The sequence below is a fragment of the Haliaeetus albicilla genome, chromosome 14, assembly GCF_947461875.1.
Source record: "Haliaeetus albicilla chromosome 14, bHalAlb1.1, whole genome shotgun sequence".
Classification (NCBI taxonomy): domain Eukaryota; kingdom Metazoa; phylum Chordata; class Aves; order Accipitriformes; family Accipitridae; genus Haliaeetus; species Haliaeetus albicilla.
The window spans coordinates 7,687,351-7,713,353 of record NC_091496.1 but is presented as its reverse complement, the minus strand read 5'-3'; the positions used below and the strand labels follow the sequence as shown (position 1 = coordinate 7,713,353).

Here is a 26,003-nt window from a genome sequence, read left to right as displayed (position 1 = left end):
TTTCATCCACTAATACCTCCAAGTCCTTCTCTGCAGGGCTGCTGTGAATACACTCATCGCCCAGCCTGTATTTGTGTTTGGGATTGTCCCGACCCGTGTTCAGGACCTTGCACTTGGCCTTGTTGAACTTCATGAAGTTCACATGGTCCCACTCCTTCAGCCTGACAAGGTCAACAGCAATTGCTGGCACCCTCCATGTGCCCACAAATTGGCTTCAGATCTGAATGCAACTCATCGCTCACACAGTTTGGGATCTTCCAGCTCGATGGAGCAAATCCATCCTTCGCTAAACAGTAAGTATTTTCACTCACCTGCTCGGCGCCACAAGTCATCCCCCAAAGTGTGGCTTTGTTTGTTGTTTGTTTTTTTTAAACAGGGGGCAGGTTAATACACCATTACTTCTAATGTTAAGTGGAACACCCATCTTTAATATAGAATTAGGAGTGAGAAATGTTGCTGTGTGCCAGGATCTGCAAGGCACTAAATCTCATCTGTGCTGCAGAGCCACCAGCAAGTGCTGCTGCAAGGTTGCAGTTTCCCCTGTTGAAACAGCTTTGGGAAGGACCCAGCACCGTTGCCAGGAGCACGCGTGGGCTCCAGCTGAGCTCCAGCATCCTTGCTGGGCCGTTCGACCAGTGCGTCCCTCTGTCCTGTGTCCAGGATGCTAGAGATTAATACTTCGGGTGAAAAAAATCCTTCTGAAGCTTAGGAGGAAAAAGAATATCCTCCTGGTAACGTGAAGGAAACTGGAGCCTGGGCTTTATAAAAAATGCATTAATTGTGAGACAAGAAGAAAGTAATGTCAAGTGCCTGTGACACGTTGGTTTAGAAATGGCTGGCTGAGTCTTTTGGGGGAAACACAAACCATCATGTCAGAGTGGTCTGGGGAAGGGTGGTCCTGACACAGCCACCCCTTCTGGAGAGAAACCTTCTCCCCCCAAAACTTACCCTCTGCTGAGGTCGTGATGCCTGGCTGGGAAGCACACCTCTCCTTCGCTGGGCAAGGGAGGGGTCACGGTCCTACGAAAAACCTATGGGGCCACATCCTCCAAGAGAGACAGGTGTAGCCAGGATTTTGCAAGACTTCAGAAATAACCCCCTTGTGCATATTTTCCCCCAAATCTAAAGTAGCAAAATGCCTTGTAGGAGGCAGCGAGACATCTCTTCTCCCTCCACTGGCTCTCCCACTGCTCGAGCATTCCCACAGCTGGGATGGGGCAACCACCTTCGCCCCTTCCCACCACACTGTCATTGTGGAGAGGTGTGAAAGGGGTTTGTACAAGTAGGTCAGGTATGATTTCTCATCCGCCGAATGCTAATAAAAGCCACCGATGTGAAACCTATAACATTATGCGTATAAATAATTTAGCTCTGGTGTGTAAACATCGATTCTGGGCTTTAAAAAAAAATGAAATAATTCCATCAGCTTTTCCCCTCCCCTCCATGCATATGTCATTACACCCGACTGCTAATGGGGGCAGAAAATAGCTAATACTTGGGGAATTTGGAAATCAGGGAGACACACCTCTAGTGTTTCTGCGCTGGCTCCTTCCTCCACCCAGATCCTCAGAGGTATAGAGGAATCAGGATGAGTGAGGCAGCTAATTAGGAATGAAGATGTAATTCTGGCTTGTAATTGCAAGTAATTGTTGACCAGAGGGATGGTGGTAAGAGGAGAAGAGGCTGCGTTTCATGACCCATGTTCTCCCCTTCTCTCCTCTCGCTCCTTCGGGTGGGTGCAGGCACCAGGCTCACCCTACGTAGCATCCATCTGACTTTTCCAGCAGCTGCCTTCAGATGAGCTGATTTGCCCCAAAATTGCCCTCAGGAGGAGTCCCCGGAGGGTATCCAAGCCCACCTCGAGCTGACCTTGTGGCTTTCCAGCCCTGGAAGACCTCACCGCAGCAGAGCAAGGAAGGTAACTGCCAAATAGCAATAGCATCCCTCGGAGAGCAAATTCGGCCATCAAGAGTGGCTGCAAGGGGTGAATGAGGCCCCACGGCTGCTAACGTTGGGCCAAGGCCAAGAAGGAGCCACTTTGGCTCACTCTTGCCCTGCGAGACCCTCTGGAGGGACCTTTGTCGAGGATTACGAACTGTTGTGGCAGATAGCATGCCGTTAGCTGGACCCTGGGCCCAAAAGTTGCCAAACTGGTCCATAATCTTTCCTGAAGGTCTGGAGAGATGAATGGTCCACTGATGGTTGCTCTCCCGTGCAGCTTGTCCCAGCATAACTTTGCGTTAACGTGTTCACAACACCGCAGTTGCCCCTGGAGCTGCCAACTGGCACAGGGTGAAAACCTTCATCTACCTTTGCCCAGCAAGACCCATCATGGGTGGGAGGACCATGGTGGCCCATGACACCTGCTGGACACTGGCCGTGGGGGTCGCAACCATCGTCCATGGCCAGGGATGTCCCCTGGTCGTGTCAGTCACCAGTGCACCCAGGAGAAATGTCGTCTTCAGGTGATGCCTGGACAGGTCAGGGTGGATGGAAAAGGCCAACCCACGTAGCTCTGCCATCCACTGACACTCAGGTGGCCTCCAGGACCTTCCCTGCCCTGGGAAGGTGTCGTGGTTTAACCCCAGCCAGCAACTAAGCACCACGCAGCCGCTCACTCACTTCCCCCCACCCAGTGGGATGGGGGAGAGAATAGGAAAAAAAAGTAAAACTCCTGGGTTGGGAAAAGAACAGTTTAATAGAACAGAAAGGAAGAAATTAATAATAATAATAAAAATAAAATGACAATAGTAATAAAAGGATTGGAATATACAGAACAAATGATGCACAATTGCAATTGCTCGCCATTCGCCGACTGATGCCCAGTCAATTCCCGAGCAGTGATCCCCCCCAGGCCAACTCCCCCCAGTTTATATACTGGGCATGACATCACATGGTATGGAATACCCCTTTGGCCAGTTTGGGTCAGCTGCCCTGGCTGTGTCCCCTCCCAACTTCTTGTGCCCCTCCAGCCTTCTCACTGGCTGGGCATCAGAAGCTGAAAAGTCCTTGACTTAGTCTAAAAACTACTTGGCAACAACTAAAACATCAGTGTGTTATCAACATTATTCTCATACTGAACCCAAAACACAGCACTATACCAGCTACCAGGAAGAAAATTAACTCTATCCCAGCCAAAACCAGGACAGATGGTTCAGCAAACCCTCATATGGACAGCACTGCACACACTGAGAGGTGGTCCTGCACTTCAGCAAAAGAAATTTTCCCGATTTTCTCCCCCATCCCACTGGATGGGGGGGAGTGAGTGAGCGGCTGTGTGGTGCTTAGTTGCTGGCTAGGGTTAAACCACGACACCAGTCCAGAAGACTTCCAAAAAAAACCTCATTGGCAGCAACACTCCCACCCCACAGCATCCCTGCTCCGCTTTCGCCCCATGCCCAGCACTGCCCCGGAGGCACCAGTTGAAAGTGAGTGTGGGCTGGAGGGGGACGAGGGGGATGTTTGTGTGTCAGGACACCGTGAGCCCGTGCCCGCTCCCCGACGGGTCGCTGTGAAGTTAGCACAGAGGGATCTGGACTGGAACCAGCATGTGGCTACTGCCATTACCACGGCTTAGAGAAAGCAAAGATTAATGTAATCATTTAATCCCGAGAGATTTCAGGATTCACCAACTGTATCTCACGTCTCCATTCATCACGGCACAGGGGACGTGTGTAAACTGGTCTGGTCTCAGCTGGACCTCCGCTCCCTTCTGATTTCCCTTTCCCTGAGCTCCTGCACATGCATTCGGACGCCAGCTCTCCCCTCTGCCACATCTCTGCCTCCCGCTGCTGCAGCACAGCAGTGCTGGGTCCTGCCTGCAGCATCCGACCCGCTTTTTGGCTGGTGAGAACGGTGATACCATCCACCCTCGATTTTCTTGACTTTTTTCCTGGTGATGGCTCTGTCCCCAAAGCCCGCAGACCTCCATTTCCCCAGAGCGCGCGTTGCCTTGCCTGATGCTGGCAGCACCAGTGGGGTATCTGCTTCCTACCTCTCCATCCACCCTGCCCTTACTGGGCCGATGCTGTGGGGAGAGCCAAGGGCAGCCAGACGGCGCTGGACACCCTGCAGGGAATGGGGTTTGCCTCAGGGTTAGAAACACCCTTTGTCTGCGTAAAATTTGCCCAACCACCACTCCAGGTCTGGCTGGCAACAGGACAGCATCAGTGACACGCGACGACTCGCAACGCATTCGTCCTTTCCGTCCCTCTGGTCCAGGGTACCGCACACGATCCAACCCCGTGGAGAGCCACCCTGCTTGGGGATGCTGCTGCCCTTTGCTCCTTCCCCTGGGGCTAAAACACAGACAGAGACTGGTGAGCAGCCCATGGCCACCCTGAACACCCAGGTGCTGGTGGTCCCCAGGCAGAGGAGCCAGGACACGGTGGCTGCATCCCACAGAGGTGGAGTTTTGGGTGCTGCTGCCAGACCTCCATCATTTCCTGGCTCCTCTGCTCATCAGGGCATCACCTTCCTGGCTTCATCACCTGGAGAGCATAAAGTGTGCCAAACCCCAGTGCATTAACATAGATTTTGCATTCAACATTTATTACAGCAATGAGCTCCCGCATGGTTCCTTTGCTGCCCTTCACCAAGCGTGTTGGATCATCCCCCATCTCTCATTTAATGTCCCCTTGGGGAAGCCTTAGAGAGCAGAGACTTCTGCCTCAGCCACAGGTCACCCACGTGCAGGCTCCCAGCACCCATCCCAGTCAGATAGCATCCCTGGGGCCTCCATCCAGCCCCGTGGCCAGGACCAGTCAGTGAGGACCTCCTCCTTCCCCAGGCTGTCTCACCTCTCCCTTGGTTTTTATTTCCATCTCTTGTTCTGCAGCAACGTTCTCCCTTTCCCCATCGCTCCTTGCAGCAGAGGGGACGCCCCTTCGGGATGGGAGGGAAAAGCCCAGTCTGAAGCTGTACCTGCGGCGAGGATGACGGACACATTTTGCTTGCTCCATCCATGACACGTCTGTCCTCCAGAGGAGCTGCAGGCAGGAGCAGGAGGTGCTGCCAACCTGGGGAAGCCGCAGCCACTGACCTCATCCCAGGCTCCTGGGCTTTCCGTGCAAGCCAGGATTCACTTTAATGAATAGGGGTGGATGCTTTCTCCAGAATAAAATCTCTTATAGCTGGGGATTGCTTTTGGAGAGCTTCTGGTAACTCCACTTGTTGCTGTTCAGGTGGGAAGCCCAGGTTCATGGCCAAGGTTTACACCCTTCCTGCTCTGAGTCAAACCATTGCACTTCTTCTTGTGCCAGGCAGAAAATCAAAAAAGCTGAACAGAGGGAAGGTGAGGGCTCGAGCTGGGGAGGGATTTCACTTTGAGGAGGATGTTGCCGAGGTCTCAGCCTGCAGCTTTGCTGCTCAGCAGTGCCAGGTTAGCTCCAGCCCTGGAGGAGATGGAGCTGCTTGGGGAGAAAGGAGACCTGCAGATCTGCTGCCCCATCCACTGAAGGCGCACATACCTTTCTCCTGCAGGCCCAACGCTGGGCTCTGCATTACCGTTCACAGCGTTTCACGTGGTGAGCATACGTATTTCACAAGCAGAAAGGTCATCAGCTTCACTACCAAAGCCAGGGCCAGGGCATGGAATCACAGAACGGTTTGCATTGGAAGGGACCTTTTAAAGACCATCTCGTCCAACCCCCTGTGATGGGCAGGGACACCTTCCACTAGATCAGGTTGCTCAAAGCCCTGTGCAACCTTGTAGTCATATGTTTGAGTTATGGCCTAACCTGCTCAATTTAGGGTTAAATAAGATGCGTTGTCCTTTAAGGAGGACCATTACTCAATAGTTTCACTATGTAGGCCTGGTTACTTTGTATAAACGATACCATGCTTTGCTAACTACTATACCCTTGAAGAAGGAGCTAAAGACTGATAAAAAGGAAACTTCCTACTCCAGAAGGCTCCAAAAGCCGGATGATTGCCAAAGAAGCATGAACTGGGGGAAAGGGAAAGGTGGCAGGGGGAGATCTCAACCACCGACTCAGTTCAAGACTGGAAAGACTTGCCCCACACACACCTGCAAGGACCATGCTTGCTAATTTACATAGCAAGTGAGGCTAATTTAAACATAACTAATCAATAGTACACGAGATGGCGACTACCAACCAATGAACGGAAATTTAGGCGGGTTTTTACTAATCATGTAACAGAATAAACACGTCGTAGTTCCTTTATATACTGAAAGGCCTCAATAAGTTATCCATGTAGCTTTCTCTTCTCCAGGCTGAACAACCCACCTCTCTCAGCCTGTCTTCACAGGACACAGGTTTCATCCCTCTGACTATTTTTGTGTCCCTCCTCTGGACCCACTCCAACAGGTCCAAGTCTTCCTCATACTGAGGACCCCAGAGCTGGACGCAGTTCTGCAGGTGGGGTCTCACCAGAGCGGAGCAAAGGGGCAGAATCACCTCCCTCGACCTGCTGGCCACACTTTTTGTGAGGCAGCCCAGGATACGGTTGGCTTTCTGGGCAGCGAGTTCACATTGCCAGCTCATGTCCAGCTTTTCATCCATCCATCTATCCATCCATCCATCCATCCCCAAGTCCTTCTTGGAAGGGTTGCTCTCAATCCATTCATCCCCTAGTCTGCATTAATACTGGTGGTTGCCCCGGCGCAGGTGCAGAACCTTGCACTTGGCCTTGTTGAACTTCAGCAGGTTCATATGGATCCACTCCTTCAGCCTGCCAAGGTCCCTTTGGATGGCATCCCTTCCCTCAAGCAAATCAACTACACAACTCAGCTTGGTGTCATCTGCAGATTTGCTGAGGGTGCATTGATGAAGATATCAACTAGTACTGGTGCCAGTATGAATCCTTGAGGGACACCGCTTGTTACTGGTTTCCACTTGGACATTGAAATGTTGACTGCAACTCTTTGGACATGGCCATCCAGCCAATTCCTTCTTGGTCTGACAGCCCATCCATCAAACCCATATCTCTCCAATTTAGAGGCAAAATTGTTGGGGGTGATCGTATCAAAGGCCTTACAGAAGCCCTGAACCCCATCACTGCAGATTGTAGGTCATATAGAATCTAACATTTTTGAAGAGCAATCAGGTAGCAGCCTGTCTTGGCCAGGGCCTTAGCCCTGTCACGGGTCAGAGATGCTCCTATCCACTGCAACCCCCTCCTTGTTGGGTCTAGGGGTGCTGGGGGCTGAGACCTCTTCTCCTGACCCCACAAATCATGTGTTGGTAGATGTATGTAGGATGTCAGCACAGCGATGAGCCTGGCTGCCACCCACCCAAGAGGCTCAGACCCAAGAAAACCCAACATTTGCACCCATGGCCAGGACTCAGAGGCTCCATCTCTGGGTGTGCAAACCGCTGCAAGTTTTCCTCCACGAAACTGGGAGGCGGGACACTGCTGAGCCGACCTTGAACAACTCTCACGTCTCCGTCCTCCTCCATCCCTGCCTCCGTTGGGGAAGACGAACCCACCCACCCCACGCACAAAAACTCCTTTGCTTTCGTTCGACGCAACCCCCTCTGCAAGTGCGAAGGTTAATGCACAGCCAGCGTGGTGCCCTTCCAGAGATGGTTTGCTGGCGAACCCCAGATCTCTTCCTCCAGAAACAAATTGCTCTTCAACTATTGCCATCTTGTGGCGTCTGTGACCCGTTACTTGTTCCTTTTATCTGCTAATGGTGTTGGTGAGAATCAGCAGTGTACACAGGCAATTTTAAAATGAAATGTAAATGAATCAGAAATGCCTACGGAGGAGCCATTAGCATAAATCCAATCAAAGGGCTTTGTTTAACTTGTTAAAAATGACTAAATATTTAGTGAGCGTGGGTGGGCGAGGTGATTCTTGCTCACACTCGGAAAGTTTTAGAAGCAAAACTAACGCGGATATCTTAAATGGATGAACTTAAAAGCAATTTTCTACCCCGAACTCTGCCTCCTCGGTCTATAACTTGCTGGAATATCGTCACCTGTTCAAGGAGATCACCTCTAAAATATTATCTTTGCTTCTAATAAATAGCAGTCAACTCACTCAACACGGATATTTGGACTCTATGTCATGAGCATTGCAGGGATCTCCTGGCAGTGGGGAGTCCCTTGGAGCAAACCCCACCCATCCCAGTCATGCCAATGGTCCTCCCGGGTGGGATGCTGGGGATGCAACGCAAGACAGCACTACCAGCTGTGCAGGACCACCCTGCCCTGCCTGTGTTATGCACCACCAAGATCACCTTGGGCATGATAGACCAGTTATAAGGAAGAAATTATTCCCTGTGAGGGTGGTGAGGCACTGGCACAGGTTGCCCAGAGAAGCTGTGGATGCCCCATCCCTGGCAGTGTTCAAGGCCAGGTTGGATGGGGCTTTGAGCAACCTGGTCTAGTGGAAGGTGTCCCTGCTCATGGCAGGACGGGATGGACTAAATGACCTTCAAAAGTCCCTTCCAACCCAAACCGTTCTATGAGCAAGAGCCATTTCAGTGCCTATAGTCTTTGTTTAAACTGGTAAGACTGGGTTGGGTTCACTGCTGTGTCTCTGGTGCTACCTGCTGAGTGTCAGGAGGTGCACGTGAGGCTGATGTTTGGTGACAGTTTAAGTAGCACAAGGAGACGTGCCAGCAGCCCCCTGTGTTTCTCTGCTGCAGCCCACCCATCCCACAGCCACTCCTTACCCTCTGACGTTCACAGCAGCTTTTGCAGAGCTACCCAGATTAAACCAACCCTCCGCAAAAGGGGGAAAATCCACTTTTTTGGAGCCCACATGTATTCCCTGACCCATCAGTTACACCGTAGGACATATGGATAGTGCTAAGAATATTAGTCATAGCAAGGTTTGGCTCTACAGCTAGGATTAAATCAAATAACTGAGTTAAAAACAACACTCAGACTTGGCTCTGCAGTGACTCCTTGGACTCCACAGGCATCACTTGAGCAAGCGGCGGATGGGGCTTGGGGCAACGCTTTGCATTTGGGAAGATTGGCTTTTTCCCACTGGTTCGTTCTCCAGCACAGAGTTGCATCGGGGTGGGTGTTAATTGCATTTCTGGAAATCAAAGCAGCCAGCGCCGGGGTTGTTTGCTGGTTTTCTCTTTGCTGCTTTCCCTCAAGCACTGCCCATCAGCTGGCTTTGCTTTCCCATCTGCATGGGAAAATACTTCACCCAGAGGCACGTCTCTCCCCAGGGACTCCCAGGCTGCCCTGAGTGTTCGCCCCTTTCCATGGGCTTATCCCACTGCCCGCGAATGAGGTCCTGCAAAGGTGGATGCTGCCGTGGAGAGTTTACTTAATGCCAATAATGCCAAGCCTGGGCACAAATCCTGTGAAAATACATTTGGAATTGGCTGCAGGGGTGGGGCAGGGAACGGGATGCAGGGGGTGCAAAAGAAATGGAGAAATGGCAAGATTTAACAGTGTGATCATTGCTCTCCCTGTGTGTTTTGGTGTTGGTTTTTTTTTCTTTTAAATGCTGGAAAAAAGCCCTGTAGAAGGATGCAGACCACCACATTACAGCACTTCCCACCAGCGCCGGGCATGCCTGCTGAGTGCAGGGCTGCATTTGGGGGTGCAGGGGGTGCAGGGAGCCTCGACACCCTCCTCCATCCACCCCCATGTCCCAGGACGGTGGGAGGTCCAGCCCCACCGGAGGGGTCTCCCCTCCCGGCAGCTTCACCGATCATCCCTGGGAAATAGCCTTTGCGTCTCTCCCTCTGCATGTAAATCGGGTGATTTCCAGGAGTTTCTCGGGGGAGTTGCTACCTGCGGGCTCGGCTCAGTAAACCTCGCTTCCCCCCAGCTAGCTGGACTGGATGCAAGAGAGATGTTTAGGTTCCTCCTCTGCTGTGAGATTGTTATGGCAACACGCTCACATTCAACCCCTCAAGGAGAGCAAACCACCGAAACCCTGTTTAGGGGTTTGGGTTTGGTTTATTTTCGCTTTTCCAAAGGGAAAAATACACTATTGCACAGTGGTGATCCCTGCAGAGACAAGCGGTTGCATCGAGCACACGTGGCCTCTTTCAGGGCACCTCGCCTGCAGCCCTGAGAGCGCTTTGCTGACGTTACACCTATTTCCCAACGGAGGAACTGGGTGTATAAACCCGGTTTTCCCCATTTGCTCAAGTTTCAAGTGCCCGGTTGGCACGATCCCAGGGTGGGATTCAGCTCTGCTTTGGCAGCCAACAATTCAGGTATGTTTAATGGGTCCTAATTAGATGGTCATCTAATGGATACTGCTGGGTCAGAAGAGGGAGCAGAGGCAGGGACAGACCTGGAGGGCTGCATGTCACCCTATGGAGGGGAAAGGGAAGCTGGAGGCAGCAGCACCCACCACCACCCTGGCTTCCAGCAGGCAAAGCAGGCAGGATTGCTGAGGTTGTTTTGCTCCTTGCAACAGGCACCAGTTTGCCCTGGGAGTTGCTTGTTTCTTTGCTCACACATCCAACTAGCCTCAGTTCGGCATCAACAAGTGCCTGGCACCTCAAAAAACGAAGCACCCAAAGCAAGACGGAGTCCAAGCTGAGGCCGTTCAGCTCATCGTTGATGGAGGAGAGGAGCGCAGCCCATCTCCATCTTGATGGGACTTGGGCAAACTCCTCTGGATGAAGCCCCAGCCCCTCTGCATCAGTCCTGCTGGGAGGTCTGAGAGGTATTTTAAGCTGAAAGAGGATAGATTTAGATTGGACCTAAGAAGTTTTTTATGATGAAGGTGGTGGGACACAGGAACAGGTTGTCCAGAGAAGCTGTGGATGCTCCATCCCTGGAAGTGTTCAAGGCCAGGTTGGATGGGGCTTTGAGCAACCTGGTCTAGTGGAAGGTGTCCCTGCCCATGGCAGGGGGGTTGGACTAGATGAACTTTAAAGGTTCCTTCCAACCCAAACCAGTCTATGATTGTACGGTTATATGGTTTGAACAGCACATTTGCCTTCTGCTGTGCTCTGGCAGCAGGACAGCATTTGCCCCACAGGTCCACCTAAACTCCCACCCATCCGTACCAACCCCCCACAGCTACTGGGTAGGGCTGGCAGTGGTGGGAGGCAGAAAAATCCTGGGTGGAGAGTAAGTAAGAAGACTCCTTGCCAAAGAAATTATCTGAAGCAGGTGGTTCCAGCTCGGAGGAACTCAATTTATATTCCCAAACGACGTGCCGGGAGCTGCTCACAGCTCCATCAACAAGCACGACGCAGGCGAGGCAGATGTTTCGGTGAGTGCCAGCAGCTGGAATAGGATCGCTGGCTCAGCTCGGCTGCACCCATCGCTCCAGACGGTAATTTGGGAAGTCAATGTTGGAGGCTCATCCCAAAGGAGCCCGTATCGGGTGGCTGCAGGTCTGGCTGGCAGGATCACACAGCCCTTTCTGAAACAAAGCTGGGTACTGGCGCGCGAAGCCAGGCGGGAGGCGAGGCTCCTGGATTATTTATAGGCTCAAGCCTTGGAAAGGATCTCAGCGCAGAAAAACACAGGGTGTATGGGCTGCATGTGGGGCCAAAGCAGCCCCACAATGGCGATAACGGGGTCGTGCTGGTACAATCCACGTTGCAGGAGCGGCTCTCCCCAGGGCATGTCCCTGCCAAAGCTTTTTTGGCATGGGGGAATGGCAAATTTTTGGGGATGCTCATGCTCAGCATGGTGGGATGTGGCTTGAGGAAACGAAGCCCTGTGAAGGGTGAAGGACACAAGGAGCGTGCTAGCAGGCAATGCAAGGCATGAGGCTTGCCCACCGAAGCAGAGGTCATCGGTATGGGTAAACTTTCGGGGCCAGAGGGGGAAGGAGGTGGATCATGTAGGCTGGGCAGTGGCATCGCAGGGAGTGCGGCAGAGGCTGCTGCATCACCCAGCCCCAGGCACTTGTTTTATTTTCCATGTGGTGACCAAAGGGTCAGTAACAAAGAGCAGCTCTGCAGTGCCTGCTGCCCCAGCCTGGCAGAAGCGGGGGGGGGGTCAGTGAAATGTTCCCCAGGTGTGACACGGCGAGGATGTCAAACACGTCGAGACAGCAAAGGCAGGGGGTGGAAATACCAAATCTAATACAATTTTGGAGAGATGTAGGTAAGGCCAAAGGGCATTCAGCAGGAGCCACTCCTAACACTGCAAGCAGCTCTTGCAAGAGGCCATGGGAGAGCACACAGGCACATCTCAGCTGCAAAGTGCCACCTTTCCAAATTGCCCACAAGGCTTCCTGGAGCCAGACGTGCTTCCACCCGAGTTGCAACTGAGCCTGCCCACCACGGGGAGAGCCCTCACCACCCCAGCCCAGGGCTGATGGCTGTTTGTACCAGCCGTGTACGTGCCTGGGCAAATAAATAGGTAGCAACTGGGAGGTGGACTTTCCCTTGGGGCTTTCAGGGTGGCCGAGTGCAGGAGCAAGGTAAGAAACGCTGCAAAAGGGACGAGGAAGAGATGGGCGTTGCGAGGGTGTCTCTTTATGGGAAGGATTAGAGCAGCTTTAAAGCAATGGTGTTTAACTGCTGGTGCAAAATCAGCCAGCAGCCCCTGGCCGGGCACACAGCAAGCGCAGAAGAAGCACCAAGACCCCAGCAGCATTCGTCTACGCGCTGCCCTCCCCATCTTGCATCAGCAATCGTTGGAAAATGGGGTCCAGGTGAGACTAGCTGGACCCCATCAGCTGTTCGTAGGCAGCATCGCCCAGTTTGACTGGTACGCGGTGCAGGTTGGTTAGGGGCCAGTGCTGGAGCAGCAGTCAGGACTGCAGAGACCCAGCCAGGACCCCTGCCCACAGGTGCTCCATCCAGGCAGATGCTCACCTGGGTGCTGGGGCAGGGGTGCTCAGCCCAGCCTAGCCCACCGGGGCTGGGGAGAGGGCAGCTGGGCAAAGGGAGCACGGGATAAGTACAGCCTGCAAAAAGGCAGAGGAAACTGCGCTTCCTTAAACTGCTGTAAAACACGATGGAAACATTTAATAGAAGCTATTAGGCGGGTACCATTTATTTGGCTTTTGCCAAGACTTTTGATAAAAATCTCACGTCAGAGACTATTAAAGCACCTTATCAAAGGTTAGAGGCAAAGTCTTCATTTGGTGACAGAAAACAAAAACAGGGACCATCTGCTCCTTGAAGCAAAAAGAAGCAAACACCGAGGCGCAAACACCAAGGCACAGCAGAGGCCACTACTGGCATCATTATTATTTAATACTGCTTGTGTATTAATGAGATGCAAGAAGAAGAGAAAAACAAGGCAAGGAAAACCGACGATAGCACAAACTTACTTTGCTTTGTCAAAACAGAGAGAGGTGGGGGGAAAGCTATGCTATGAGATGTGTTTTACAACACAAGAAATTAAATAATCACACGAAAGTTAAAGTTTTCGTATCAAAAGCATATGACCAGCCCCACATGCCAGTGGAAGTGGTTTCAGTGCATTAAACCTAGCATTCAGCACAAGTGGGGGTAAACCAGCTGGTCCCATTTTACCAGCCACTTCATTGTGAATTCTGCAATGAGGAAAAAAAAAAAAAAAAATCACTTTTGCTGTCATTTCTTACCCTGGTTTTAATCAGCAATATTTTCTCATGCTCTTCTGATGCCGCAGTTTCTTGGTTACAAACATTGCAGGGGAGGCTGCATTGTTTTATTTTAAAAAAAGTTTCTGCTGACATTTAAGAAACAGAACAGGGAGAGTTCACACGCTGATCATTTTGTAAACACCAAAGATGCAGACCCAAGTCAGAAGCCTACATGGATCAGAAATATTCCTTAGATTTAACCTGGATGTATAGGCAACAATGCACTTTGGCCAAAGAAATCTGAGCTGCTAATAATCCACGCTCCGAGTCATTCAAGGAAAAAAGACTGGAGGAGTGCAGGCCCTGCACCTGTAAAGGTTAAGGACATCTGTCACGTCCTCCTGTCGGCACAGGAGGCAGCCGGCTTTGATGTGACTGAACGATCTGGCCGCAGCACGGAGGGCTCTATCTTCTTTTCTTTTTTTCCTTTTTGCACTTCCTAAGGTGTGCAGAGCAGACCGTTCTCATGGCATGGGACCAAATCGCTCCAGATCATGGAATTTCTGCTGGAGATTTTGCATGCAGATGGTGAAAAACCCTTTTGGGGGCAGGGGAAGCCATTTGATCATTTTTTAACTCTAGAAAACATTATTTAACTCCAGGGATATGTTACCTGAAGCAGGTGGTTCCAGCAGTGCGGGCTCTCCCCAGGGCTGCTGGATCCCATCACTACTCTTCTAGGGTTTGGCTTACAATGCTGCACCAAAAGGACGTTCCCCTGGACGCACAGGATTCCCTTTCTGATCGCACACGTCCTCCAGCGGCTGTTTCAACCGCGGGGCCCCAACCACAAACGCATGGGGTACGCGCACGCTGGCTGCGGCGACAGCGACCTGAAGCTGCAGCAGAGATGTGGCTGGCTGCTCCCTCTTGGCTCGTTTTGCTGGCAAAGCCACTTTCCTGCCCGCTGTTTGCCCACACAAAGACTCACCCCAGCGCAGGCAGGAGGGACCACTGGGACACGTGCGGGCCCACCTGAGGATGCTCCACCACCGCCCATGCCAAGAAGCGTGCTTTTAATTAATCAGTCAATTACGCACAGCGCCCACCTCCGTACCCTGGTCCTGCTTAGTTTCAGCTCTAGAGGGTCACATCCGTACTGGTACTAATGGGCTGCATGGATACCCCTGCATGTGTTTTCCTTTCTGGAGACCCTTTCCCACATCTCTGTCTTCAGATGTGACCATCCCACCCCCAGAAACCGTGGGAAGGGACAGGGGCAGCCCCATGAGGCCGGTACCTCCCTCCCACTCCTGCACGTAACACGGGACATGAGGCAGCGTCACCAGACCTCACCACCTTGGCACGAATTTCCATGTGTTTGGGTTTTCTTTCAGTCATGCTGCCACCTGGAAATATCAATTATTTTTTCCCCCCTGTATTAAAGAAGTAAATGTCTAGCCCTCATGGATGTGGAAAAAAAAAAAAAAGATTAAAATATGATTCAGTTCCCCCTCCCCTCCAAAAAAAATTAGAAAGGAAAAAAACTGTAAGTCAGGACTTAAAAATCAGCAGTGTTCATTTTTTCTTTTATCTCATGATTTTCCTTATGTTTCATGATTTTTTTTTTTTTTTAAATGAGGTGCTGGTGGTAGAGGCGATGGCTAAATGCCGGAGAAACGTTAGATCAGAGCATGCGATTACCACCTCTCAAGATAGTGACGGGTTTTTTCTGAGATTGAAATCATCTATCTAGGAGCACGCAGACATGATACAAAGCCAATGCTCAGCAAGTCAGCTTGGATCGATGGCAATCAGAAGATCCCAAGATCTTCCGCCCCCCCTGAGAGGAGGGAGAGGCACCAAAGAAGGTTCAAATTCCAGGTCAGGACTGCGGGAGCCCCGTCCTCGGATCATCTCTACTGTCAAAAACATGGGTCAAACACCCCACGGCTGCTCACGGAGAAACAACTCCTGCATGTCGAGCCTGAAATCCTTTACGAGAGCAACACGGAGAAGCCTGAAAAATCAATTAATTATACAAATAATATTGGTGACTTCCTAAAGGTGCTCGGAGCTCCCGTGTACCTCTGGTCCTCTGCACCACGGTCCAGGGGCACTATGCTCGCTTGGAGATAAAAAGAGTAATTAAAATCAGGGAAGAAAAGCAACATTTTAATTTCCTCTTTCTGCTTGGTTTTAGGCAGGACTTTTTCAAAGACGGTTGGACAAAAGGCAGTCTTTGAATTAACAGGCAATTACTTAATTAGGTACTTAATTGCAAATTGCAAGAAGCGGAGTGCCTTTTTTATCTATTTGGCAACGTAAAACTGGGCCCTACGCTATCCGTAACACCCAAATCCCCTCCTTTCTGGGGAAAACTTGTTTCGCATGTAAAGTAAGACAAGTTTTAAGTGAGAATCATTTGACTTTGGGCTTTAATCGGTTGAGGAAAGGGTCTTTAGAAGCACGCAAACCACTTTCAGGTAGAAAAATTAACTGAGAAGATGCTGGAAATCAGATAGGTCAGATTCCAGTGATTTATATATTAAATGCTTAAGAAAAAATGGGATGCTTTGCAAATCAGTGATGGAAAAGGGTTGACTTAGGCAGGCAAATACTGTTGGACAAGAAGGGATGTCCCGGCTGTACGGGAACTTAAACACGGCACAGCTTTCTCAGGTTGTGCTGAACTCATCACCATCTGCTTCAAAACAAGGTTACACTTTTTCTGAAGCGTGCTCCAACCCGGATTTTGGGTAAAAAAGGGCTCCTCCGGCTCCCCGGGGCCATGGTCTTGGCTCTGCATCTGTAAAAATTTAAGGTTGGCCAAATTTTGCCCGTTGTCAAGTTCACCTGACCTCCTCGGTTTCCTCCTTGCCCAGCTTTTGGGTGCAACGTGGATCAAATGTGACTTTTTTGTCCGGTTTCTGGGCAAAATTCAGCCCAGGCGGAAGACCTGTCTGTGAAGAGCGCAGGCTCTCCTCACCTCCGGCTAAATTTCCCGCCCAAACTGCTCCCAAACCCAATGTTTTCGTTACTCGAGGACGACATCTCGGAGCGACGAAATTTCACAGGGAGACTCGCTCTTTACGGAGGAAACGTTAAAATTTGGACAGCGGGGTTTCTCCACCCTCAGACTGCTTCGGGGAGGGGGGGGGGAAGGAGGGGGGGCGGTTTGCAACAAGTCGCGCTGCAACAGGGCGCGCGCCGCCGCCGCGCGGGAACGCGCGGAGTGTGTGTGTGGGGGGGAGGGCGCTGCGCGCGCGCGGCCGCCGAGGGGGAGGGGGCGGGGAGCGCGTCGCGCGCGGGGAGGCGCGGCGCGTGGAGGCGGAGGGGGGGGGGGCGGGCGTGTGTGTGTGTGTCTGTCTGTGAGTTTAACCCCCCCGTGCCCGGCGGCGGCCGCGGCGGCGGCATTTCTATTCAGGCGGCGCTGAGGGAGCCCGGCGCCCCGGTGCATTGTGGGACTGGGCTGGGAGTCCCGTTCGCGGGAGGAGGCGGAGGGCGAGGAGGCGAGCCGGTAAGAGGGAGACCTGAGGAGGGAGGGAGGAGGAGGAGGAGGAGGAGGGGGGGGGTGGGGGTGCAAGGCGGGGAGATTTAAAGGGGAATTCGCCTCCGCCGTTACGCCGGGCCGGGCGCGGGGAGCGGCGCGGCGCTGAGCCGCCGGGGCGCGGGCTGCCCGCCTGGTCCCGGGCCCCGCCGCCCTCCCTCAGCCCGGCCCCGGGGGAAGGGCGGGGGAAGAGGGAGGAGAGGAGGGGGGGGGGGGAGGAGGAGGAGGGAGGTGTGTGCGCTCCTCACCGCGCCGCGGCCGCTTTAAAAAAATCCGGCACCGGCAACGGACGGGTTAAATTTTTCGCCCGCCGACATTTTTTTTTTTTTTTCTTTTCCTCCCATTTTCCCTCCTTTCCTCACCCCCCCCCCCCCCCCACGAAGCGGCGGCGGGAGGGGGGGGCGCGCGCGCCCAACGTTCCACCGGCCCCGCGCTCGCGCGCGCGCGCGCCCGCGCCCGCCCTGGGGCTGGCGGCTCGTGCCCGCCTCCGCCAGCAAGGGGTTAACCCCGCCCCGGCTGACATCTTACCTGCACGCACGTGCGCCCCGGACCCGCGCGGGTCCGTGTCTGTGTGTGCGGGGGGGGAGGGGGGTAGGGGGGTGTCGCTTACCCGTGGCCGAGCCGCCCCCCCGTGGGGTTTTGTCCCCTCCGGAGCAAGGAAGACGGTGGCGGGGGGGGGGGGGGTGTTGCTGCCTGCGCGGCTCCTCTCTGCACGCAGCGAGCCGGGTTGCTCTTCCTCCCCCCCCCTCCCGCCTTCTCCTCCTCTCCGGCTGCACAAAGAGCAACAGTGAAGGGCCCTGGCTTTGCCTTTAAAGGCAGCGGCTGGAAATTTTAAGGTGTCCCAGAGCCATGTCTCTCCGCAGCGCTCCTCGCCGCACTCCGTGGATAAATGGTTGTTGCAGTTCCTCACCTTGCAGGTCTCGGGCGGTTGGGTTGCCGTTAATTGCTCTTGGGTTTGTTTTGGGTAGGTACCCGGCTCTAGTTCGTCCTGGCTCTCCCCTTTTGCTCCTGTGCTCTCCTCTCTCCGCGCTCTGGGGAGGCAAGGGTTAAACTTTAGTTTTTAATATTTATTATGCCGTTCTTTTAAAGTAAGAAACAGCTGGGTTACGAGGTGTTTTCTTCTACTGGGGAGGGATGCTTGACCCTCAACTTGCATGCCTGCATAGAGTGCTAGCAGTCGGGAGAAACTTGGTCTTGCAAGGAAGCTTGCTCCCATGGCAGCCTGCGAAATACATAGTTGCACACAGTTTTATTCAGATCTTCATTCAAAGGTTACTGTGTTCTTGCGCTGTGGATGTTTTTCCCTTAAATAAAATCGCCTTGTTTGTTTCAGTGTTTGTTTTCAAACCGAGGAACGTAATTTACTGTGTCTTCACAGTCCTCAAGGCTGCAAAAAGTTCCTGGTAGGCTATGGCCTCTGAATCCTTCCCTATATAAGCAGATAGGGGGTGCTAAGCATATTGCAGTTACTAGTTAGATGAAGGAAAATGTTTCCCTTGTGGGGCAAGCTGCTTTTTATAAATTTCTGGAATTAATTAGAATGAAGTGTTAAAAAAGAACGAAGGGGAAAAAAAGTGCTCCTCCTCGAAAAGCTTTTGTCTCCCATTTCTGTTGACAGGTTGTTTTCCAGACACTTTTTTTTTTTTTTTTTTTTTTTGATTGCAAGTGCTTAGTGTCTTGTATTGGAAGACAACAGCTACGAACTGAATTCATTGCTCATCCAAGACACGTTCTTGTAACTGGAGTTTGGATTACTGCCCGAGCCTGGGCTTTGGAAGATTTGTTTTAAATAAGTGCCACGCCTCCCAGAGAAGGAGGGAAAGCTACACTGTAAAGGGGAGTTGGGCTCCACATCACAAGTTCTCAGGGAGCTTAAAACTTCAATTCCTACAAAGTATATTCAATAAATTAGTAGACTTAAAGCTTTAGGAACAGACGTACTTGTTAATAAGTGCTGTATAGGGGAGATCAGTTGCACAGTCTGCAGATTTACATCTTTCTTACATTTAGCGCAGTCGAACTTAGCGAATACTTCACTTGCATTTGTTTTTTTGCTTTTCAGCTTAACCTCGATACAGTGTGACCATCAGTATCAGATTTTGTCAGCGATGCTGCTGAACTCCATTCCTCTTGTTGTTAGGCAGGATCCTAGCTTTCTAAGAAACTACCGCAGATAGGTCGTTTTTAGTAATTCCTGAAAACTTCTTCTCTGAGAAAGATGAATTGCATTTTATCACAGCCGTTCCTGTTTAGAAGTCAGTGTCTCGGTTAGGCCCCTTATTAGTTTTGGAGTGTGGTGTATGTGAGTCAGAGTGGAAAAACGTTCTAAAATTAGACGTGCATTGTTAAGAATTTTATTAAATGAGTTGCATCAGTGTCTTTTTACATTACCATTTTAATGGGCAATTCTCTGTATTCTCAGTGTTGTTAGTTGACTAAAAAAGGGCTCGAGAAGCAAGAAACTTTTCAACGTTTTTATGTCTGCGAACATACTAAAAGGTAAACTGGCATGTTTGTAGGTAAACCAGTCTGCTTAAATACAGCCTCTTTGTTCTTCTGTTACCTGTACTAACAGAACACCAGGCTTGCGTTTTCCCCCAAGGAGAACAGGTGTATTACGGAGTTTCAGCTTCTTGCATCAGAACTGAAGCGGAGCCATTATTTGAAAAACATCTTCTTTTTGAGATTAATATGTTAATGGCTAAAATTATGACCCCGCACTGAGCTGAGTACAAACAGATGTCTCTGCTGAGCGTGTTACAGGATCAGGGCCTAGGTTGCCTTTTGGAAATTGGCCTCAGTGCTCTGGCAACTATTATTTCTTTCATTACCTCTGTGTTAAATGAGGTCGGTAAGTGTGTTAGATTCTTTTTTTTAATGAAAAACTTATGCAGCATATCTGGAAAAGAAACTCATTCTCTGATTCGCCTGGCATAGTTATGGTTTTAAATGTTGGAAGGTAGGAAGAGGAGTCATTCCTTTGTAGTCTTAGAGAAATATTCCTTTGTAGTCTTAGAGAAATGAGTTGTGTGAGATATGCCCACCTGTCTTAACAAGTGAACGATGACATCGGGTGCTTTCTCTTTCCTTTTAACTTGCTCCATGTGGAAAACCTGTTGTCTTGCAGGTCTCAGGGATTTCTAATGTTCCCAATTTTTTAATTTTTTTTTTTTTTTTAATTAGACTGATCAGCATAGAAACTGATAGCGTTGCTCTGGGGTGGGAAAGGCCAGCAGTCTGCGTGAGAGAACCATGTCTGTTCGGGAGTCGTTTAACCCAGAAAGTTACGAACTGGACAAAAGCTTCCGTCTGACCCGATTCACTGAACTGAAAGGCACAGGCTGCAAAGTGCCTCAGGATGTGTTACAGAAACTGCTCGAGTCTCTACAAGAAAACCATTTTCAGGAAGATGAACAGTTCTTGGGGGCAGTTATGCCCAGGTTGGGTAAGTAGTTGCTCCTCTAGACACGTGCGATCCTTTTCTTCTGTTTGGTCTGCTTAGTGACGTGATCTCATTTGCGGTTTGTTTAATCAGTTTGAAAATTGTATGTTCTATAATGCATGCACAGCATCCAGAAACCTGAAGAATTAATCTCGTGTTGACATTTGTTGGCATCTGAGATACAAGAATATTATTTTAATTATTTAACATCCTGTAGTGTGCCCAACTACAAAGAAAAACTGGTCAGGAATGGCCATCGTGATAGCCATGTGCTTAGGCATTAGTCTCCTCCTCCCTTTCCCCAGTAGATGCTTTGCAAACTGAAGTCATATCAATTAATTTCTGGACTTTAATATAAATATATTGCCTTTGGAAATTTACACAATGAATGCAACAGATTTTATGCAATTAGATGACTCACAGGTGAAGTTCCTCTCTCCCTCCCCTCCCCTGTGTTCCTGGGTCAGAGAAAGTGAGTAAGAGAAAACTTTCTCGCTTCAGCTGAGGCTGGGAGCGGATTGTTTCACAGTTGTCATTTTTCCTTTCAGTCCTTTCATTGTTCCCCACTCTAATTTTTTTGCTCACCTGTAGAAGCTGCCTGGGAAAGGCTGTCTTTCCAAGACCTCTCTGTTCTTTCCAGCTTCACTTTCTCTTTGATATTTGCACAATGATGCAAGCAGTAAGGGAAAACAACCTGCACAAGCCACCTCTGCGGGGAACAGGGTGAACGTAGGTATTTTGATACCAGCTACTGTACCTAATATTGATGTAGATAAATTAATGTAGATAATGTGTTTAATGACACTTTTAATTCTGTCTGTCTGTTTACTCAGCCCTGCAATTCAGTCTCTACTTTGCAGCACAGCATGAATCTTTTCCTCAACTTAGGAATATCAATGTAACGTTTATTCTGAAGTTAGTTAATTATCAATTTAGTGTCCAATAACCTTATTTAAAATTATTTTAACGTTGCTAATTGTCTGTTAGCAGGCTGACAGGTTGCAACCCATTATTCTGGTAGAGATTGAATTCAGTGAGAGGTTAGTAAGGAGCCCATGTTCTTACTTTAACAATGGTGATCTTTGTATGAAATATCTAAGCAGCAATTGTGTGTGGAGCTGGGGTGGCACTATATTTAATATTCCCTAATGAAGGACACTTCCAGCTTCTTTTATCCCCAAGTGGCTATTAATATGTTTTTTTCTAAATTAAATAAGTTGTTCACAACAGCATTTTAATTTGGTAAATTTCTAAAATCAGTAGTAGTTTGTTTTAGAATTAATTATCTAGCTGTTGGGTTTTTTTGGTTGTTTTTTTTCCTCTTATAAACTTACAGGCTCTAAACAGTAATGGAACTGCTAATAGATTTTTCTTCTCCAGCTATATGAAAAGGTAAAAAAGTAGACTAATGCCATCGAGATGTAGGTGTGATATTATGTAACAGGAAATCTGTTAGTAATAGAAGGTGGAGAGTTCAGATCTCTTAAAAATACGCTTTTGTGGTGAGTATTGCTTTAACAAATGTGTCTTCAGATAAGTTTGGTGTGATTTGCCTCCGATGCCCTGTGCCTAAAAGGTGTAGACAGGTAACTTTACAGCCTGTGCATATGCACCATGCTTTTGAGATGCAGTCAAGAGGGAAATTGCCGACAGCAGGCTCAAGCTCACTCCTTTTTAGTTCTGCAAGTGGTGTTATGCAGAGCAGTCTTAAATATGGCTGTGAGTATATCTGTGAGTAAGAAACTGCAAGTTTGGTATTTATTCTCAGAGCTGTTATGGACCTTGAAAACACTGTTTTCAGTCACCTCTCTGAACAGATTCACTTATTTAGTTGGTTCTTTTTTGGTGGAACAGAAATGTAGCCTCAGAAGGACCATCATGGCCCCTTGGCCTCTCTGTCAAGCAGCACTTTTGCTGAAGTTGTGGAAAACCACACAAGTGAAATCAATCTTGCAGCATTATTGCATGAATAGGTGAACTGAGGGCAAAACGGGTCCTATACATGAGCCGCTTCTCTGTAACTGCTTATATGCACTTCCCTGGAGACACTGGACGTCATGCATAGTGGCTTGCTAGCTTCTGTGGAGGATGAGCAACCCTGAATTACTGCGCATGAGCTTCTGTCAGTATCCCTGCTCTTCCGAGGCAAGATTTCTTCCTCCATAGGCAGGAGAGGCAAGATCCTTTCCATCTATATGCCTGCTGCTTGGCAGACCTTCTGCTCTGTGTCCTCAGTAGGATCTCAGATGGCAGCAGCTCCCTCCATCCGTGTACAGGACATGGCCAAATACTGACTTGTAGCTCTTGCTAGGTGGTGTGTTTCATTAATACACGGGGAAAAGTTACTGTGTGGCATCTGCTCCCTGAAAACTGGCTGTTTGAAGACTCTTGCCCTGCGAGGTATGCAAAGTAATTCTAGGCAGCTTGGTGCCAGCCCAGGAAGGACATAAGCTACCTGCTGTTGCCACAAGGCACTAGGATATCAACAGGGAGCGCAGCTCAGCTAGCATCTTGTGATTTGTCACCTGACACTTTTGTGCAGGCTCTTGCATTGCAGCAAATACAGAGTTGTTTTAATATCACTTATTCTGTTTGAAACACCCACCGTCAGGGAAAAGGCTGTGCTTGGTGGTGTGGTTTTCTCAAAGGAGTTTCCCTGTCTAGCAGGTTGTCTTGCTGCCTTTCAGCCTCACAGAAATAAGGCGAAGTTAACACAGTTGCAAAAGCTCCAACTGGATGAATCATCTTTCACCAAGGGCCTAGGCTGTGACTTGTGGCATTCTTTTTGTTCGTCCTGAAGTGAGGAAATGTCCTTTATGAGAGGCCAAGTCCTTTTACAACTGTCGCTATGTTTTTGAGATCAGAGTGATAGGAAAACCTATTTGCTGTAGACAATATCAATTTATTTAGTTCCTCTTAACTTTGAAGCACAGATGTTCTTCATACATTATTATTATTATGCTGCAAAAAAAATGTTGTTGTTTAGTTCCTGCTTTCAGCCATTTAAACTTCTGTTCTGTTCCATTCCAGTCGGGAGCTTTCATTCTTTGCTTGGTTTTCCTCTTATTTGTGCTATGAGCTTTTTCTAAGGAAGGAATTTGCCATGTCTGTTTAGGCAATGTTGCGAGTTGTATTTCGCAGACATGTTTTATAAGTTCTCTTGTTAAGAGCAACAGATAATTAATGGCAAAGTTACTCACCTCGCTGATGGATTTCTGTCTTTGCAGGAATTGGGATGGACACTTGCGTTATTCCATTAAGACATGGAGGTTTGTCGTTGGTCCAGACGACAGATTACATTTATCCTATTGTGGATGATCCTTATATGATGGTAAGTTGGCTAAACTTAATGGTTAGCTATATTGCTGATTTGATTTGTGCTTCTCACTTACCAATGTGATGGCAAGTTTGACCATTTCTTCTAGTGCTAATTGTTTGATTACCTGCATTCAGAGTCTTTCCTAAATACAGGTGGAGAGGGAAAGGCATAGTTTCATCCTGTAATCTTTTCCATGTCAGCCAGGAATGCTGCAGTGCTGCTTTCTATAGGTGAAAGGTGGGAGAACTGCCACCTTGAATTCAGATTTCCCTCCGTCTGTTGCTCTGTGGGATTTGGCTTGAAAAGCCAAAAAGGGGGAAAAAGAGCTGTCTGTGAAGGAGCAGACAGTAAACTCCACTTAGGAGCAGAACTGCATTGTAATTGGCCTTTTTTGAGGTTCTGAAATAACCAGGTAACATGTTAGAACTGGAAGTGCCTAAATGACAGTAGTTGGCAATAGCACCTGGCAACTTCAGAGTGCTTTGTGAACACCAGTTTTCACGTCATACTACCTTTGCTTGCAGATGGATAAGTTGAAACGACTTGTGGGAAGCTGCATGCACTTTGACTTCGCTCCTTCTGTGTCCCTATTTCATTTAGTCTGTCTTGGTAGAGATTCCTCTGGGGTGTTACGTGTGGCGTTGATCAGTATTGACTTGAACTGGTCATGGGGAAAGAAATGAACTTTAAAAAAGAATTTAGTAAAGCTGTAAGGAATTCTACGTGAGGTGTTCATTAAATAAAAGTTAAGAAATGCTAGAATTCATCTTTCCTGTGATTTGAATGTGACTCCTTTGCTTGAAGGCATGCTTTTACTGCTGTTTATGTGATTGCATGCTTTATTTGCTGTTGTTGGCTCCTTGTTTGTTCTGAGAGACCTGTTGGGTAAGTTTTGGACACGCAGTTTGAGATTGGGACCAACTCATTTTTATTTTTTAGCATGCTTGACCAGGTGTTGTGCACATATGCAAGCCTAGCTACTTTGATTTCTGTTCCAGAAGAGCTTGCTTTCTGCAAACTGATCAGCCAAGATCTCAGGCTGGCCTTTAGCGTACAGAGTTGTTGAGCTCTCCTGAGAAATTCAATTCAAGTGGCTTGCTTTAGTATTACAGGGGAACTTGTCAGGGACCAGAGAAAAAAAAGTGTTGTTGGAGAGCTGTGTTCAAGTTTATCAGCTGAGAAACTCTCTTTTCTCGCCTTATAACAAAAACTTGTGAGGGACAGTGTGAGAAGGATGTGGTGAAGGGGGAGGGTTGTTTTGTTTGGAGATACAAAGTGTTTGAGATGCCACAGGAGTGGATAGATGAGCCTGTGCCCAGATGAGGTTTAGGGCAGTGTGGTAGAAGTGGAATGTAAATTTGGCCTTAGTCCAGCTTTAGTGGTTGCATCGTAGTTACAGTCTATACTGTGATCCACATGCACCAGCAGCTCTAACTTTGATGTTTTCTAACTCTGAAGTCCTTCACTTTTCATTCTTGTCAGCACTCATTTTAATGTGGTGGCTTGCCACTTCCTAATCTGTTTAGAGATGTGTATTTCTTGTTAAAAGCTAACTGAGAACAGGTGCTCTGTCACAAGCCTTCTTGCTGATACCTGCAGTGAAGATCCAGCAGGGTTGGAACTGCTGGATCCTCTACTTGGACCTCTCTCTCTTGGGGACTAGAGCACCTGGAGGCAATATAGATTGCAGTTTTCTTGTGCAGACCAATGTCAGTTGGAGGACAGTCAAATACAATTTGCCACAGGGTTTATGGTTGGTTGTTAAGAGCAGAGGAATGGTGAGACTCAGGAATTTTTTAGTTTGTGTCCAGGCTGTATAAAGGAGTGTGCTCTGGACTACTCTGTTCAAGACAAACTGCTGCTGCCCTGCTTCTCCAACTGCTTCTTTCCGTTTTTAGTCTGAAAAATGCCCCCTGACCGATGCCTGTTGCTACCACTCTCTGTTCTTGTTATCACTTGCATGCAGTCTACAGTCTACTTCTTGCTCTTCTGCCCTGTCTCCTTACCTAGTTAATTCTAGTCTGGTTTTGGGAGGGTGTTCCCTGATTTAGAATCTCTTCCTTTCTCTGTGCACAGTGTCAACCTGTAGCTCCTTATTTGATCTCTCTTCCTAGTCGACGGGGAGAGGAAGCAAGGAGGGAAAGACAAAAGTGCAAATGGACTCCAAGCTGGGTGCTGTGACATAAGGGATTAGAAAATGGCAAAACTGCATGTGCACTCAGCTGAACTTCAGATTCCTGCTTCAGAAAGCAGTTTTCTCT

The 26,003-nt window shown here is 49.3% G+C and overlaps 2 protein-coding genes and 1 long non-coding RNA gene across 11 annotated transcripts in view; 1 reads left to right on the top strand and 2 right to left on the bottom strand.

The window, feature by feature from the left end:
• PRPF18 (pre-mRNA processing factor 18) overlaps window positions 1–26,003 on the bottom strand; it is a 222,468-nt gene that overhangs the window by 80,014 nt on the left and 116,451 nt on the right. The gene's annotated exons all lie outside the window — the stretch shown is intronic.
• Window positions 13,097–17,613, bottom strand: LOC138688935 (uncharacterized). The gene is made up of 3 exons (XR_011327713.1): window positions 17,510–17,613; window positions 15,155–15,451; window positions 13,097–14,029 (listed from the first exon to the last, which is right to left on the bottom strand). It is a non-coding gene; the product is annotated as an uncharacterized lncRNA (long non-coding RNA).
• SEPHS1 (selenophosphate synthetase 1) overlaps window positions 16,792–26,003 on the top strand; it is a 26,760-nt gene continuing 17,548 nt past the window's right edge. For 4 of the 8 annotated variants that reach the window (XR_011327712.1, XR_011327711.1, XM_009915585.2 and 1 more), the window contains exons 1-3: window positions 17,765–17,945; window positions 20,165–20,426; window positions 23,651–23,754. Coding sequence is in view for 6 of the 8 variants with exons in the window: in XM_009915585.2 (XP_009913887.1) it covers window positions 20,234–20,426; window positions 23,651–23,754 (297 nt within the window). In the remaining 2 variants the exon portion in view is untranslated. Of the gene's footprint in view, window positions 16,952–17,764; window positions 17,946–19,403; window positions 19,481–20,164; window positions 20,427–23,650; window positions 23,755–26,003 lie in introns of those variants that run through there. The other 4 variants (XM_069801633.1, XM_069801634.1, XM_069801631.1 and 1 more) reach the window with 4 other exon arrangements.